Below are 19,058 nucleotides of genomic sequence, written 5' to 3' on the forward strand. Positions count from 1 at the left end.
GAGGTGGAAGCGCATGCCAAGAAGGAAAACAGCAGAGGAATATGACTGTAACATATGAATTCCTGGCTTACAATACTCCTTAATTGTACAGTTCTCAATAACTCCACCTATATCTATGCTTCTATCCAGTGAAAGTTCAACTGACTTCAGTGGATCTTAAATGCATGTGATGCCACTAGATAATAGTCTGTTTCAACTGCCATATTGTACACACTTCAAATCTTATCTTTTATCTCACTGATATGTGTTTAGTGGCCTGACATTTCCCAGCCCTACACAGTTCTACTCTTGCAAAATAGGGTCCATGCTGAGCCACCAACTGAGCACATTTTAAAAGGAGATTGGACAACTCCTTGAATAAGGCTGTCAGTGACTAGCAGTTATGGTAACTGTATATTACTTCCAGAAGCAGAGGCAATAGACCTATGTACACCAATTACTGGGGACATGGGCAAGAGAGTATGGTTGTACTCATAACTATGTGTGAACAGAATGCTGGATTAAATGGACCATTGAGCTAATCTGGCATTTCTCTTCTTATATTTTGAGCAGTTAAAAACCAAGGGTTGGACATATAATGGGGTGCAAAATGTGATCAATTTATCAGAAGTAGAAGTAGTGCAGCATAAGGGCTTTAAGGGAAAACTGGAGATTCTTTCATGCTCCTTCCCATGCAAGGAACCTAATAATGTTCATAGCAATTAGCATAACCCTAAACTTGTGCTAAATCAGAAACCTTTAACTAGTCAGCTCTAAAAGTACACATTCAAATGCAATTAGCAAGGTCGCAATTTTTTAAACCAATATTTGTCCCTCTGTGTGACAAGTAAAAGTAAAGTTAGTTTCCACAGAATGAAATAGCATCCCACACTGTTCAACTGAGTAAACAGACTATCCTGGATAAATATAATGGCACAGTATATATAAAAAAGCTATTATTAGGCATTTACCAAATCATACCTCAAAAAGTTACATACAGATTAATTATCCTCTTCCCGATTCTTACTTATAACATGAAAAATCAATCTAAAAATGTGTGGTATCTAAAGAATTGATTAAATTGCTGCAATCCTGATTTTGTAAAACATTCATTTCACAACTCAGTAATACCCTCTAACAAGCCACTGGAACATGAACTGGCCTAATATCCTTTCTGTAAGGGAAGGTTAACTGATAAATAGGGGAAATGGCTGCAAGTGCCAGGTGTTGATTCAAGCAGACCCAGGTGCCAAGGCTGTGGGAGGGCAGGTTAGGGTTTAGGAATACAAGAGAGATACTGTAAATTACAGCCAAGGACAGGGGCATTTACACTCCCCAAGAAAGCTGGAGATTGGGGACATTAAGTGCAAATGATCCTCAGTTGGAATAACTTTTAACATGTCAGCCATGAACTATTAACACAAGGTGATAAACGCAGGGAACTGAAAAGGCTTAGAGTTGTTCTTCAAGGAGAGGTTCCCGTCTTGCTGCAGGAAGTTCCACCAAAGAATGTTGTGCTACCTTGTATTTGAGAAGACTATGTCTGGTATTGTATTCTGTGTTTAGAGCTAGGCTAGGGAAGTTTTGCAATTTTATGTCCAAGGAAGCCAACAGCCCCTGAGGACTCGTGGGGCTTCAGTCAATTTGTAGACTGTTTCTGTACTGCTCTCCAGCTCCCCTTTCGCTTCCCTTTTTTTGTGTGTATTGTGCCTTATGTGTCTTAGTGATTTTAGACCCTCCACCCCTATTTATTAGCCTTCTAAATACAATCCTTTTCCATCAGTGCTTGGGTGTTCATGTACTGAATTCCAGTGGCTGGTTTGGAATCGGGAATCAGCAAGTCTCTGGCAGAAGTTACAGCCCAGTGGGCCATGGAGATGTGCAGAGTCCAGGGCAGCTGACCACTACAGCCATGTTGCCCAGGTTTTCACAATACCACAAGCTGCACCAAAATGGTGATTATTCAAATCATGCTGCACTTTAAACATGACATCATGGATTGTTTAAGCCACAATTAACATAAGAACTGGCCCAATGTATGCAGAAATGCATACATATATACTATGCTTTCCACCCTTTTGCATCCCAAGTTTAAACCAAGGTAACAGATCTATTTCTCTGAACATAGTCCTAATGTGCCATCTGCAAGACATTCATTAGGTGAAGAAGATCCCCCCTAAAGGAAATCTGACCATATGCATGTTTAAGACACACAATGATACATGCTAACATTAATGAAAAGAAACAGGGGATTCTAGATAATGGGTAGTTTAGCATCTGGAAATGTTTAAGAGTGGAGGGAAATACACACACCTCTAAAGCAATCAGTTATTCCTGAAGACCAGAAGCATTTTTAATTCTGCCTTTTTTCACCCACCCATCATTTCTCTTGGACATATATTGCACATATTTACAAAATTTCTTTCCTCTTCTTTAAAGAATGTAAACAGCCTGTTATATAGCATGGCCTTTTACTGGATTATGAGGCTTTTTAAATTCCTTATGAAGGAATTTTGCCCTTATAACAAAATTATGGCAGTAAACTCTTGAAATTCATCCTTGGCATCTTTAGCAGTAGATGAAACACACAAAGAAGCTCAGTTTCCTAAAGTCCCACATGGGTTTAATCTTTGATTAATTGAACAAAAACTAAAAAAACCTCCTCCAGACGCTATTTCTTTAATCACAGGAAAGATAACTCTTCTGTGGCTTTCCTGGTAAGAGAGCCAGCAGATGTCTGTCTGCTCTGGAGGGAATTTCCTTTTCTCAGGAGAAAACAGCTTAAATAGAAGAGGAACAGCCATATGCTGACTATGCACTGCTTAACAGATGACGTAGAAAAGCATCCACTACAATGGTGAGGAGACTTTTAAATTAAATTTCATTTACCATTCAGTGCAATCAGCTGAAAGCAATTTACATGCTGGATACAAGTTAGGTCAGATGATTGTCATCTGAATTATCTAGACACAAAACACAATGCTAGCTTACTGATTGGTTTGAGCAAATGTTATAAAGAAGATGGAATCAAAATGAGTGACCCTTACTGTTCAACTTCAAGGTCATTTAAGGTTTACTTTTTTTTCTTGAGCAATGTGCCTTTATGAAACCTTAAAAACCTAATCTTTATTACCTACATTAGATTCTAAATTAGCTTTTGCAAATGCAGATATAACTCTATTGTCTCCCTAGGAAATATTTTTTTTTGAAATCAGTCATAAAAAGAAAGATAAAAGGCTAAACAAAATTCTCAAGTGAATTTAAAAATAGAACAAGTACAATGGCGGATCAGACCAATTGCCTACCTAAGGCCCAAACTAAATGTACTTCTTACCACAGACAGTGTAGACTATGTAGATATGTTTTCTAAATCATCTGTACCGATTTAGATTAAGAAGCCAGATTCAGATCTGGATCATGGTGTTTCAGCGGAGGGCTTAACCCTTCCCTGACTGGTTTTTGCCCTGAAATTCTGCTAATCCTGAAGGATGTATACAGCCATCAAAAGTAGTAGCCATTTATAGCCTCAGCGTCCATTAATATATAATCTGTTTTAAATCCACAAGTTGTGACAACATACATCATGGTTTAATTATTCATTGTGCAAATGACTACTCTGAATTTGCCATCATTTAGTTTTACTGGATGAGCCTAGTTCTAGGAAATTGGATGAAGGGAAAAGACTTGATTCTGCTTTTTTTCCATACAATGCATAGTTTGATCATTACGTGTTTTTTCCTAAACTCCCCACCTACTTACTCACCTCTTTTCTCTAAACTAAAGCACCACCAGATGTTTTAACCGTTTGCCTCCATTCTCATGATGATAAACACATCAGAGCAGCACTGGCATGAGATGTCGGTGTCTTCTGTCATCCCAGGCAGATATGCTGAGTCTTTTGGAACACTCCTACTGCCTCCAAGTATCATTAGTTTTAATCTTCAAAGCATGCAACTCTTTGGGAAACAAATGCCTGCTGGAGTGTGTTCTCTCACATGAATCTGTACATCCTTTGAGATATGATCTGACCATCTCCAACAGCCATCTCTGGCAGGTGGCCACCAGAGACAGCCTTTTCAAAGGGTTCCTTACCTTTCAAACACCATTCCCACATAAGTCCATCTACTGCCTTCATTTAGGAACAGGTCAAAATTTCCTTGTTTGCCCAGGTTTTAGAAATTTCTAATGCCTGAATTTTCAACTTGGATCAGTTTAGATTTTACTATTTCAACAGTGTGTTGCTGTTTTATTTGTGTGCTTACTTATATGCTTTATTTTAATATTTCCAATTTTAATTGCACTTTTATTGCATCTTACAGCACAGATATATAAATTTATAAGGACAATAGAAGAATAACACAATCCATATAATACTACAGGTACTACATGTACCAGGAACCATTTAAGACTGCTGCAGCATTTTCACTGGCTGACTATAACATTTGAAGAACACGTACCATGCACCACACAGAGAGATCACATTTGCCTGTAAGTGCCAGCACACTCATGTGAGATTTAAAGGCATTTACAATTGAAACTTCTACAAGAATAGCATTTGTTGGACAGGTTTTTAATTCTTTTACTCAGATTTTAAACAGTTATTTTAACCATTTGGAATGAGCCAAACTAAAAGTAAGCCATATATCAGACAGTTTCTGATCCAAACCAAGCATGATTTATTAGAGACCAAAATAGCATATTCTCTCCTCATTCCCTCACAAAGGAGAAGATTTCCTGGCTTCTCCATAATGTCCAAACCTGTAAACAGAGCTTCAAGCACACCACATAAAAATTGAATTTCAAAGTACACTTTAACCAAGTTTTGCAATCCTGATTTGTAGTAGGTATTTAAGACCAGTTTCCTTGTTCAGAAAGCAAGAGTAAACTGTGGTTTAACAAACTAGGAAGTTTTCACCCAGGCTAGATGCATGTTCAGGTGGAGAGAAGGAATCACCGGAACTTACCTCTGATTGCCACTCTAACAAGCTTTGGTTATTGAATAAGAAACATTATGGCTAGGTGGGTATATTTTCCATACCAAAGAAGCTTTGTCTACATATGATTGAGGCAGTTTTTAACTTAATGATTTATTCTTACTAGTACAGAAGCTATAGCTTTAGAAATCCTAAACAATCCCTCCTTCCCATTATGACTACCAGGGCAATGGGCTTCTTTGCCACTTAACTTTGGCTAAATTTTAGTATGGTTGGACTATCAACTATTAATTGGTAAAACAGAGGTGCTGCATGCTCTGTCAACAGCAATATACTGGGGGAAGCAATATATTATCTGTATACTTTTGTTTTATAGCATTTGTTTTAATGCTTTCTATTGCAGGTGATTCCATGATTCTCTTTTCACCTTTTTTTGTGAGTCAAGTCTACCCGTCAAACAATGCATATCCTAACTCTGCTTGGGAAAGAACATTTACCTTTGGTATAGTGAGATTTATTGTGTTATTTTCATCTGAATGGAATAGAAGCTAATTAAATAGTCACCTAATGACTTGGGGCAGAATCCAAACAAATCATTTCACAATAACATTTACAATTGTTGTCTATATACTTTCTTTTGTATATCTTAACAAAATACTAAATTTGATCCCTCATCACAGTCTATATCAAAACAGAAAGAAGTCTAGATTAGTTACTTAAAAGACTGAGACTGAAATTCCTCACAATTTAGCAGAGGTGATAATAGCATCTGTTCATGGTCATGCACAGAAGTTCAAAGCATGCTTGCTCAGATAAATAGGAAAACTAAGCAAACAGTCTTCCCTTTCAACTCATCTGAAGTAGGAAGAATATGTCCTAAAGCCCTTTTTGGTTCTAGTAATGATCATGGTCTTTCCAAACAGTTTTGCAACTCAGGAAAAAAGTTATTTCTCTGACGTGTCAGCCCTTTGCATTATCACATTTTTGAACAATCTGATAATGAATCTGTGTTAGATTGCCAAGGGTTGGGGGCAAATAATTCTCTCAATGTAACTGCAGAGAAACAACTTCTGGTAAGAGACTACCACTTCACTCCCCTCCCGTGCACACATGGGAAGGATGGACATACAGTGTCTTCACAATACAGCCTGCTTCTTCCTCAGCTAATAGATCTTATTTTACTTGGGATCTCAATCTGCAGGTAGAGTTAATTGTTTGGCAAACACTGTAATCAGTCCAATAATTTATGACTTAGCATGGAATAATCCTGAAGATTAGAGTTAAGCTAAGTACACACCAGTCAAGTAAAAGAAGTTAGGTTGAAAGTCACACTGGCTAGACTGATAACGTATTCTGCATCTGGTAGAACACCAACATTAGCCCTTCAAAGCTATACCATAACAGAATTGCTGGCACATAATTCTACAAAAGCCTATGGCTAGTATTAGCACTCCAGCTCTGGCCCGCCCTCGTGGGCGGTATTAGGAACTGCTGAATTTGCTTTTGTGACTGGGAAACTGCCTTTGAAATATGCTGAAAGCCTCACGGCAGAATTTGCTTGAAAGGTTATATTCTAAATTTTGAAGAGAGTCTGAAGCGTAGTCCTTTAGGCACCTACATTATCTTATTGTGTTATCTGGATATGCAATGTCAACTAGAAGAGTATAAAACAAGATAAAACAAAAACTTATTTACCAGCATACTCCAACAGATCACTACAGCAGGACTAGATTATGTCCTGAAGCTCCTTTTGAGCCAGTGGGAAAATGAACTGATTACTTTATCTGTGGCAGCTTTGGAGTGTATGTTACTCAAAATATATGGCACCCCCCACAGACCCCTTTATCTGGCATATTCTCAATTTTACACAGCTGCAAAAATTCCACTATTTTAAGGTAATAAAGTCCAGACCAAGATAAAACTCAAAGGTTATTACTTCATCTCTTTTTGAAAACATGCTTGAATACAGAACCATTTTTTTTTAAAATCCAGCATAACATATATAAGATGCTACTCTAAAATTCCTCTTAAACTTCTATAATGTCCAGAGGCTGATTACATATACTTCCCACTTCAATACTTCTTAAATAGAACCATCAATGAGTGGTATGCCTTATGCAACTAGAAAAAATCCATATAAGTCTATTTTGGTAAATGTTGTTCTGGTCAGACACAGCATGCTCATGTGTACATGGCTTGGTTTCTTTAACTGTGGACATGTCAAAGCATGCAGGAATGTCTGTGCAAGGCTAGAACACCAAAGAGTTCCCTAGCTTCAATTTGAACAACATCTCATAATGATGTTGTACCATTCCAAGGGGAAGGAGGTGTAGCAAAAGGTGGGCAGGTGGCTACTGGCAGATAGCTACTTGAGAAAAATCCTGAGGCTGCTCGTGGTGGGAACAAAACAAGTTTAAAATATAAAAACAGCACAGGCAGGATGTTGCCAATAAAACATCTTTGGCAGCCTTTACACTTCCAAATAAATAAATAAACAAAAGGCTGAAGTATCTCCTTGATTCATTGTCTGTGAATTTAGAAGCGATGGGGAGGGCATTTTGGTGAAATGGCTTGATATCAGTGGGTTGTTCATTATAGGCTTCCATGCGTATTGCACAGTGGCACAGCTCATGTTCAGTGTTCCAGCCAGCCAGTAGCCATGCCCCATTCCCAAATATTTAATTCTATTTTCCTGCCAGTGAACAGAGTCAATCTTCATTGGGCTGTTTTGGAAATTTCCCCCACTTCTGTAGAGTTCCAAGTTGCCCTAAGTTGCTGATGTCTTCCTCTGTTGCATCTGGGTGGTATCATTTTCTGTTCTTACCATTCCACAATTAAACAGTACACTTCAAAGATTAAACTGAGGTCTCTCTTGAGTAGTGCCAAGCTGAGGACCTATGTTCAAGAACTAAATGCAGAGCAAATGCTGTAACAAATTGTCTCTACACAAACAGTTTTAAGGGTCCATTTAGTTCACTCAAGCTTTAAAATGCTGTGATATGAACAGGACTGTTCAAACTGTTTGCCAGTTTGGTACAAGTAGTGGAATGGCAGCTTCAGTTTTATGACAAGCCAATTTCCATATATTCCAAATTTCTAATCCAGTTGATGAACCAAACTGGGACTTAGTGCCACTATTTTGTTCCAAAATTGTGGTAAGACTAGAACCAGCCACAGTGTAGAATAATATACCATGCCTATATTGCCCAAATAATTGATCTGTTAAGAGCAATGACCTTAACAGCTGCAATTTCCCAGATTTCTGGACTTTGTAAAGTTCTTAACACAGCACATTAAAATGAAAAGTTTTTGGTGAGTTGAATTAAATTTTATTAACTTCCTGAGAAAAGTGGTGTCTAAAAAACTCTGATCAGGTAAGCCTGTAAATGAAACCTGTAAGCCAGGTTAGTGGATAAATCATCATTTAAAATATTTAAAATCAATTATTAATTACCTTGAAATAAAACTGTTTTTGCGTGGCAACACAATAATTGTATTGAGGGTGCCAGAAAAACTACTCTTGGGAGCCGATTCCAGATATAGGCCACCTCCCTGCAGGAATGACTCTTCAAGAAGAGCCTCTGAACCAGATCTTAATGATTGGTAAAGTACATGTGGAAGATTGTAGCCCTTCAGGTACCTAAAGCTGTTTAGGACTTTATATGTTAAAACAAACACTGGTAGCCAATGAAGCTGGTATAAAATTGGCTTGATGTAGGCACATGGACTAGCTCTTATCAGTAACTGTGCCACCTCATTCTGAACCAGCTGAGTTTCCAGACTGTCTTCAAGGGCAGACACACATGGAATACATTATAATAGTTCAACCTTGAGGATGCAGAGTCATGGATAACTGTGGCAAGGCTCTGTTTGTTTGGGTAGGGACTCAGGTAGTACAGCTGAAGGAAGGCATTTATGCCCATTGAGTTACCTGATACTCAAATGATAGTTTTGGGTCCAGAAGCACCCCCAAGCTATGGACCATGTTCTTTATGGAGAGAACAACCTTATCAATAACATGTTGAATGCTCCTCAACTGATCAGGCATTCCACCCACCAACACTACCTCCATCTTGTCTGGATTACAGGCCTGTTGTTGCTAGTATCCCCTGGATCTAGTTTTGGCTTTTTAAGGAGCTATTTCATTACAATACGTTTCAAAGAGGCATTAACAGCTTCCTGGACCCAAGTATAAACCACCTCTCTAGATCTCTTGATAAGACACAATGGGCAAGGGTCAAGCAAACAGGTGGTAGGAAAAACAGAACCAAGTACTTTGTCCACATCATTGGGCGACAGCAATTGAAACTCATCCATCAAAATTAGACCAGACTGTGCCATGGACACTTCTCTTCATGGAACTAAGTCAACTGTGGAGTCCAATTAGTGGTGAATCTAATCACAGTGAATATAACATAACATATATTTCCTTACAGTTAAGAAATATTGGGAAATGGAATTCTTGACATTCTAGAGTTTCAGTAAATAATATTGTCACATACTTCTAGAGAGTGGCTGCATTAAGAAAAACTCTGGAAAAGTTAGATTTCAGAATGAGTTGACTTTTAAGTTATACTTAAAAAAAAGACACATAGCTTGGGTTAACAAGCCTGCAGTAAAGCAACAACAGCATAAATAGTGCTGTTCCTACTTCCACCCAAAATTTCATTATCTCCCAGATGTCCAACCATAAACTGCCTCCTTTCCTTCCATCTTGCTTGCAGCCACACTTACTCACATTCTGTTCTCTCCTGCAAACCGTTCTGAGCATGCCCGGAGGCAAATCTTGTGACTTTCCATAGAAAAAAATGACTTGAAAACCTGATAGCAAAAGCTACAAGCAAGCCATGCTATTACTGGAACAAAGGAAAATGTACCCCTTTGCCAGCCTAATGTAACAAACCATTTCCCAAAAGATCTGTACAACCAGAAATCAGCTAATGAAGTTTATACCCAGAAAAGCTTATGAAAAAGAAAGCAGACAATGCCTATTGGACTTCTGGGAGCCACTTGTCCCATTTAACTGTTAAACTCCTATAAAAAAGACATTTATTACTCTTTCTACATCAAAATCAGTCCAGGCCATTTTCAACTACAAAGTCTCAATTCAATCCCCTAGTTATTTTTTAAGTATAAGCTGGATAGCTTAATTTCTGGTTATAGTGGCAGAATGAAATTCATCTGATGCCCCCTTATTTAGTTCCTACATTTATGTCCCATCTTTTCTTTGGATGTGATCCTTCATCTTTCCATTTTAGTCACACAAAAACCCTTCAATATTCTTTATGCTGACCCAAACACACCCAGTGAACCGTCATCTTGCCAATTCTACCCCAGTGCAATAACTACTAAGCAGCAGGTGTGGTCCTATAATATGAACCCCTGTACTTAGTTCTTGCGTAAAATCTACATGCATGCCTAGACTTAAAACAAATTTCTCAATGAGAGTTGCATATAGAGCCAGTTATAGCTGTGGTAAAAATCCATAGTTTTCAATGCTCAAATTCTTCCATACATAACCTCACACACAGCATGTTTTAAAAATAATCTGGAACTATCAGTCTGTGGTCTATAAATGGTATGTTGGGTTGGATCAAAATGATTGCCATCCACTGTTGCAGGAATCCTTCAAATACTAATACTTTGCTTGAAGCTGTAAACAATGTTGATAAGCTGTAAAGCAAGCATATCATGATCTGGAAAATCCATGGTGATGTCTCTTGATTACTCAATTCAGCTAGAAGTAATTTGCTGATGCATCTGAAAATTTTCCTTGAAAAGATACTTTCCATAGCTATAGTGCAATTATTCTTCACTACTTTCTACACAGTTGTCCTAATAAACTCAGCTAGCATAATATTTTAATATGCTTGTTCTCTTTATTACAAAATAATTGTTTTGTATCATAATCCAATACCTTCAGGTAGAATCACAACAGTGTGCCCTCCCCACAGGTATAACAGCAATGCCAAAAGTTTCCATTTTTTATATCTTGAATGGGGAACCTCTAGCCCACAGGACTTAGTTGGCCCACCAATCCAGCCCATTCAGCCTGCAGGTCTCAGGTGAGGCTTCTTCTCATCCCTGAGCTCATATTCCTTATGAGTAATTGGAAAGGGAATCAGTAATTGGTAACAATAGGATTATCTCTTGAGCACCATTTACTGTTCCAACCAGTAGGGCAAGCAACACACTTAATGTGTTTTACTCAGCCTGCATCTTCCCCAGTGGGTGGCAGATGTTGAAAATACTGAATGGAATAGCATTTAACGTGTGATCAGCTTGATCCTCACCCAGGTCCACTACACAACTTCTTTAGGCACTTTTATGCTAAATCTTAACAATTACCTTAGACTAGTGATGCAAAGGGTGCAAACCCGTGGGTAGCTGCCTAAACCTTGTCTGGTGGCCTCCCAGATGTTTCCCACAACTGTAGAAAGTAAATGGAGTAAGAACAGGCTCTATGTTTTATGCCATAAAAGCCTTGTTCCTTGTATATCCTAGGAAGCAGTCCTTGGACACAACCATCTGCTTCTTATACTGTACTAGGAACTTATGAACTTCCTAGCACTTTTAAGGGAAAACCAATAGTGCTCATTCCTAGCACATTCTCAATCAACTTTTTAAAGCGTGGAAGATACCAGACTACTTCAGTAAAGAAGTAGATTGAAGAGGGGAGATGGACTAGAAGTCAGAGTTGGTTGAGAATTAAGCATTAGTTTTAGCTGATTTAAGATGATAAAAGTTGATGCAGGGCTTCTACAATGCTATACAGCAGTGTGTGCATGAGTGAGTGGTGTGTGTGCACGCATATGACAAGACAACTGCACGTACGTTTTATTAGATTGAGTGCATGCATGTGTTCATACATGTGTTTCCCCTCTTCACTCCAGCAGATACTCTTGGAACTCAAAGACCTTTCCAATATACTTTCCTTGAATCATACTTCTCATACTGTTTAACCTTCTGGTGATTTTTGTTTATTTTTTTATTTTTTTTTTATTTATTAAAACATTTTTATGCCGCCCCATTCGCCGAAGCCTCGGGGTGGCTTACAACAAGCCACTCGGGGCGGCTTAAACCTGAGAATTTTATTTAACTTGTTTTTAAAATTACAAGCTACTTTCAGTGACCCAAACTAATCTATTCCTAGACATATTGACTAGGGATTGCTACAAAGAGATTTAGATGGTCTCTCTCTCTCTCTTTTCTCCTTAAAAGAGACAGCTCACTTTTCTAATAGATATAATTAACAAATGCCAGTCACAATACATATCTACCCTTTTGAAAATGTTGAACTGTGAATGTTAAAAGTACTTTATAAATTATCAAAACATGACAAACCTTGTTTAACAGTTATAACTGAATATATTAGTTGGACTGGAAAAAAGCAAATACAGTACTGAACTGAGAACATGAATACTGCAGACAATAGCCTTCCCTAATTCACATGCTCTTCAAATGTGTTGGACTCCAACTCCCAGTATTGTCAGGCACTGCAGCCTTAACAGCTGAGAATGATGGAAGTTGTAACCAAATATATCTTGGAGTGCCTGATTGGGGAAGGCAAGACTTAGAGCAAGGGATGCAGGGTTACCATTAAATCTGCTGAAAACCAGCCATTTCAGTCTCTTCTCCCCAACAGCTGTTACCTGGCAGCTATTATTCCATTGTAGAAGAGGCTGTGATCTGGATGTTGGTACCAGGTCTGCTGAGATACCTGGAACATTTGCTTCTGTCTCTCCTTGACCTGCCTCTATTGACACTGATATATAAACTTTTAAACTGACTGTTTAAAAACTTTCTAAATAAAAAAATAAGTCTCTGCATTTTCCCTTCCCCTCCTCCCCATCCTCCCATGTAGGACTAGCTCAGTCACCATGGCAGGTGTTGCCTCATCACTCTTGAGCAGCTCCAACAAACCACAGACCAGCCATCTGTGGTTTGGTTAGTTGTAATGTAAGAACCCATAGCTTTGTCTTCCCCACAACAAGACAAAGAAAGAAGCCATGAATAAGTTCTTTTCCTGGTTTCTCAGCAGAAGAAATAAGCTAGTGTTCTGGAGTTTCCACATCATACTAAACCAAAACAAGATGGAACCTTAGTTTAGCATTATGTGTGAACTATGTCATAGTATCATGACTTAGATTGTAAGCCTGAAAGCCAGGATGGTCTTTCTTATCACTGATATTTATTAGCTGTTCTGGGAGCCTTCTCTAACTGAACAACAGGATTAAATTGGTTTGAACAAATAAATAAAAGACACGAAGCAGCTGCAGTTTATCCATGATATGTTGACAGAAGATTTCTTAACCAAAATTGCATTTAATATTCTTTATCCTAAATACTAAAATGCAGTCTTTAATATTTAAAAATATTTATGTCACTGCTAGGTTCTTGTCTGGACTATTTAGAGAAGTAGGCAATAATCAACCCTGTATTTCCCCTGTGAAAACTGACATTTATAGAGAAAATTACACAGCATAGCTTTGACAAGAACATGCCCTTTACCACATTGCAGAGGACCTTTCACTACCAGAGAACATGTCCCTGCAGATGGTAATCCAAACCTGGTTATATTCCTCAAAAACAAAAACATGGAATTAATTTAAGTACATTTCAACGCATAAAAATGTTGGGTTCAGAAAGTAGAGAGCTGAACAGACTTCAGTAGAAATGTGGCATCTTTCATAGGTGGGTTACTATGAAGTGCTACTATTGCCTTTACCAAAAACAAAAAACAAAACACTTGCATGGCTCCACTTAAAGCCACATTCAGCTGTGACTCCAATAGATAATCTGAATAATGTTAAGAAAAGTATGCTCAGAACAAAATTTAGGATTATAAAACAAAGTATTTATTAAGTGGCTAAGAATTTAAGCTTCTTCTGGCTGTTCTACTCTATTTCCCAGAACTATATCTTTTATACATTTTCATAGGGGATGTCCTATCTTTACTACTTCCCTTTCAAACAATGGTTTTTAGCTTATCTCTAGTGAAGCTGCTTTCAGCATCCACAGTACTCCATCTACTGCAACAGTTATAGCATATTTCATAGTATTTGATACTTTTTATTTTTAATAAACATATTTCAACTGGGCTTTCATTGAAGCTATTCACCTCAGAAATAACCTACAACTGTATGTACAATATCACCAAAAATAGTAAGGAATTTTTCTTATTAATCATTAAAGATTCACATAGAAAAGAATACATAATTAGAAATTGAAATACTGAAATACTCTTATGGACTGACATGTTCAGAATTTTATTTATATTTTATTCCTTAGAATAGTTCTAAAGAAAAGGAAAGGGAGGTAGGAAAGAAGGCAATATAGAAACATACAGTGCATAGCATGCAGTGTTAATGCCAGATGTTCCCTTTGCTTATCAAAAGGCCTAAACATAAGATAAATGTAAATTGTTGATGGTACTGTTTGTTAAGATAAACAGACTCAGGGACAAATTATGTATGATGTATGGGAGATATATGGGAGAGTTAAGTCTTGGGGTGGTTTGAGATTCCCACTGAGGAAGGATTAATAGATGATGTATGGGAGATACATCAGTAGAGACTTAACTCTATTGAAAACTTGGATATATATCTATTGAGCAATCATCTGTACCAATAAGAATGTTCATAGACATGAGAACTGAGAGGAGAGTTTCAAAGAGGTTGTAACTGGAGGTGAAAGGAATAAACTGCCCCTGTACATCACTATAATGTTGATAAGTACTCCCACAGGGACTCCCGTAATTAAAATGTGGAGACATTACACAGTATGGGCACTTTGTATTCATTATTTACCTCAAGATTTCTGACCCAGAGGACTGAAAAGGGAGGAGGAGGGTTGTCCTTTCAGTAGCAAGGAAGTTTAAACCAGATAAGAACAGGGTGTATAAAATTATTATTTGTGGTTTTTATATACCACCTTTTTTCTCTTGAGAGGAACTCAAGGTGGTCTACATAAGTCTTCCTCCTTTCCATTTTATACTCACAAGAGAAACCCTATGAAATGGATTTGGCTGAGTGAGTGGCCCAAAGTCACCCACTAAGCTTCATAGCCAAGCAGAGACCAGAACTAGGATTTTCCAGGTCCCCAGTTCAACACTGTAACCACACTACATTGGATCCTAGTTATTTTTAAAAATAATTATTTTTTAAAAAAAGTGTTTGATTTACATAATAACAAAATATCATTTCATGCCACTTCCCCATGCCATGAATTTCAAATAAAATTGTGAAATGTTACTATAGCTATACACCTAATTTGTGAACACTTTTCATCTCCATTCTAATACAGTCTCTGTAGATCTCACCCTGCATTTCATGCATCTAAGATTAGACATTAATTTAAAACCAAATAAGCAATTTAATGCAATGTCATTATACAGTGAACATTCGGGATCTTTTAAAATATGTCTGGTTTATCCTAAAGTCTTAATGAAGCACTTTTGAAACCTTGTAGTGGCTGTGTAATGATTGTAGTTTCCCCCCAATAAATATCCATTATTTAGCACTGAGTGCAATCTAAATCAAGCTGACTCATGATTTAGTGAGATATCCACTGAAAAACTGAAAAGTGATTGGCAGTAGCAGCACTACCCTACCAATTTAGTTCTTAGGCAAAGATGATGGTATTTAATAGAGAACATAGATATTAGAACACTATAACATGTAAGAGGCTATCAGCTATTTTGGATTTTGAGCAAATGTACAGAAACAAATTGCACTCACTGAATGTAAACAGACATACAACTGTACCAACCATCTGCCAGAACTGACTCTTATGTGCTAATGCTTAAATCAACCACAAAATATACAATGAACAGCTGCATGTATGGTTTCATATGACCCAAAGGTAGAAATTCCAGGTCTATTCAAGTGTTGCTTAATCCACTTACTCAAATATGTGAGCAAGGGACAAAGTCACATCAAACTGCCTCAGCCCCTGCAGTCATGTAATCCCACCTGCTGATGTCAGCACCTATAGTGTGACCTTATATAGGGAGTGGGGCCTTTGCACATACAACGGTATGCCCAAAAAGTTCCATAAGAACAAGAACCTTGCTTACATGAACCTGCCAGGGAGGTATTGCAATGGCAAGCACAATAGTGGGGGTAGAACTACTTGACACCTTGGGTGACCAGGCAGTATAGAAATGTAATAACTAAGTAAATAAAATAGGCAAACCTGTCCTCATTTTATTTTTAAATGCATTTTAGTGAGTAGGTTAATCAACAGTGCAAACCCAGAGAAAGGAATGAAGAACCATGCTGTTGCACCAATCTTCAGTAGATACAGAGGTAAACATGAATATCCTTACTTGAGTTTGCATTTGAAAAGGAACAGTTCTGAACACATTAAATCTGATTTTTAAATGATTCATTGTTTTGTTTTACATGTCTGTTTAGGACAGAACCTTTTGTTGTTCCTTTCAACTGTTTCTTCATACAATTACATTCTTGAGTCACACTTTCAAACAAACTTGGGTATTCTTATTTACTTATAGTCATGCGTGTAGTCATACTCAGAGTCTACTTTGTGTGTAGAAGTATTATATATACACTGGTAGAATGCTTGTGTTTACTGTCAAATCTATGTACCACCATATATTCACATCAGATATTAAAGCATGGCAGGTTGAGACATGCAGGGAATTATACTACTTACTTCTGCCTTAATATGCATAGGTTTCCATACTAAAGCTAATAATTTCTAACTTTTTTGAGGGAGGGAATTTATTTGAAGGAGCAGGAGAAGAAGAAGAAGGAGAAGAAGGAGTCGTCATCGCTCAAGCAACGACTATTGAAGTGGCTGCCAGTGAAGGAGAGAGGACTTACTTGCTACTTCCAATGATGCATTGTGGCTCACAGCTTCACCGAGGTAATTCCTTGCTACACAGACATATACTCCTTCATCAGGTCTACTTTTGCGACCATGAACTATGCGTAAGAAAAATAAAGATCCACTGGGCAGCAACATCCGATGAGAACGAGGATCATCTTTGTCAGTTTCAACCCTTTCTCCTCCTTTGTACCATTCAATAGTTGGTGTTGGTCTGCCTTCTGCCTTGCAATTCAAAGTTGCTGGTTCTCCTTTGGAAACAATTAGATCCGAAGGATGTTCAACAATTCGAGGGGGGAAATCCTCTTGTCGAAGACGGGAACCTGAGGATGAGGAAATGCAATGTTTACATTTTGACTACTTGCTAGCTTACAACGGAAATCTTCAAGTTAATATTTTAAAAACGCAAATTTCAGAAATAAAAAATATTCTTCATTAGTTGGATGGCAACAGCTTTTTGGTAAAAACTTTCATACACTTGCAGAAAATTTACCTCTCATTCAGTCAACATATCAGCTATTGTTATTAATACACTTACCACTTCTGAGCAGAGTTTTCCAAGCAGTTCACAATATATATGTAAGAACATAAGAAAAGCCATATAGCCATGGACCAACCATCCATTCAGTCCAGCACTCCATACACAACAGCAAACTAGCTATCCACATGATCCCTCAAGCAGGATAAGGACAAGTATTCCATCTGTGCAAGCTCCTCAGTAACAGGTGAATACAGGCATACCACCACTGATAACAGAGGTAGCACATAACCAAGAAAGTTAAGGTTAGGAAAATTCTTTGTCCATTAATTCATCCAATCCCCTTTTAAAGCCATCCAAATTAGTGGACATCACTGCTTCCAGGGACAGAATTTCACAGAATTGTTATATGCACTGTAATAAGTATTTTCTTTTATTTGTCTGGAATATCCCATAAGTCAGCTTCATGGGATGATCCCAGGATCTAATATTGTGAAAGAGGGAGAAAAATGCCACCTCCTCACTTTCCCCATACCATGTATAATTTTAACATCTCTTTCTTGTCTCTCCTTAGTCACCTTTTTAAATAAGCTAAACAATCAGAGTTGTTGGAGCCACTTCTAATGGGGAATGGCCACTTCTTAAGGGCTGTGGCCCACTACTAGGTTGATCAGGTGAGTTATACACATAGAGCCTATTCATTGATGGCCTGCATTTGTTAAATTTCTATCCCTAATCATTCCACTTGAATTCTCTCTTGGAGCATCTAAGATTCTCTTAAAGCTTTTTAGTGATTTACTTCTGACCGCCAAATATTTCTCTTTAGTCTGATGCTGTTTTATTACATATTAGTTAATCCATTATTATATTGCTTTTAACGTTTTTATTGCAAACACTTTGTAAAGCCTTGCCCTAAAATACAGATGAAAGCTAAAGTATAATATTTTATATGAATAATGACAATTTGAAAAGTGAAAGACAAAATGCAACAACAGGGCAGGAATGGAAGTATGAGTTGGCAAGCACAAGTCAAACAAATCATACAAGGTCTCAGTGAACAAAACTCTTCAAACAAATAAAACAATCTAATCTAAAAGATAAACATCTGTTCAAAATAACAGAAATTCTATGTTGAAATACTGCAGCTTTTTTCTAAAGTTTTCAATATATGTGTAGGAGACAGTGATGTGAGAGCCTTCCAGATCTTCTGTGGGCCAGATGTGATTGGGAGTTCCATAACCAAATAACCAAACACCATCTTCTCTTATTAAAAAAAACATTGGTGGCAGGAGATTAGGCATGGGCAGTAGCATGGAAGGATGTTTAACTCCTCTCAAACAATATGTTTCAACTTAAAATGTCTCTTCCATAAAAGACACTATTGACTGTAGAGAAGATAAATACACTATCATTTTTCAGCCTGGAAGAAACATGTCACTAGAGATACAAGTGAAAAGCCGAACTGTTCAAATTTTCCGCTCTAGCCTTCCTTTAATGAGGAAGAAAGTATTGAGAATGAAAATCTTGAACAATTCTGAAAAGGATGAAATACTGTAAAATTTTATTCATGCATTAAGACATATAAGGAACTCCTCATAAACATTTTTCAGGCAAAGATCTATATGTAATATTTCACTTCAAAGAAGTGTACAGTCTGTGCTTTTCATGAAGAAAGGAGTGGCATATAGAGCGCATTAACAGCAAATTTGGTGACAGCTGCCAGAGGGGATGTAATGGCTTTGACATTACATAGCTATACTTCTAATTTTTCTTTCTTATAGTAAAGTTATTTAAGTTCCAATTTGTGTTTTTACTGA

At 37.5% G+C, this 19,058-nt stretch overlaps 1 protein-coding gene across 1 annotated transcript in view; it reads right to left on the bottom strand.

Annotated features, from left to right (window-relative positions):
- The window catches only part of ROBO1 (roundabout guidance receptor 1), a 321,775-nt gene that overhangs the window by 253,180 nt on the left and 49,537 nt on the right, over positions 1-19,058 (bottom strand). The window contains exon 2 of the mRNA XM_044441909.1: positions 16,760-17,086. Coding sequence (XP_044297844.1) covers positions 16,760-17,086 — 327 coding nt within the window. The remainder of the gene's footprint in view (positions 1-16,759; positions 17,087-19,058) is intronic.

This window comes from Varanus komodoensis, unplaced genomic scaffold (genome assembly GCF_004798865.1).
Source record: "Varanus komodoensis strain SLA01 unplaced genomic scaffold, ASM479886v1 scaffold4, whole genome shotgun sequence".
NCBI lineage: Eukaryota > Metazoa > Chordata > Lepidosauria > Squamata > Varanidae > Varanus > Varanus komodoensis.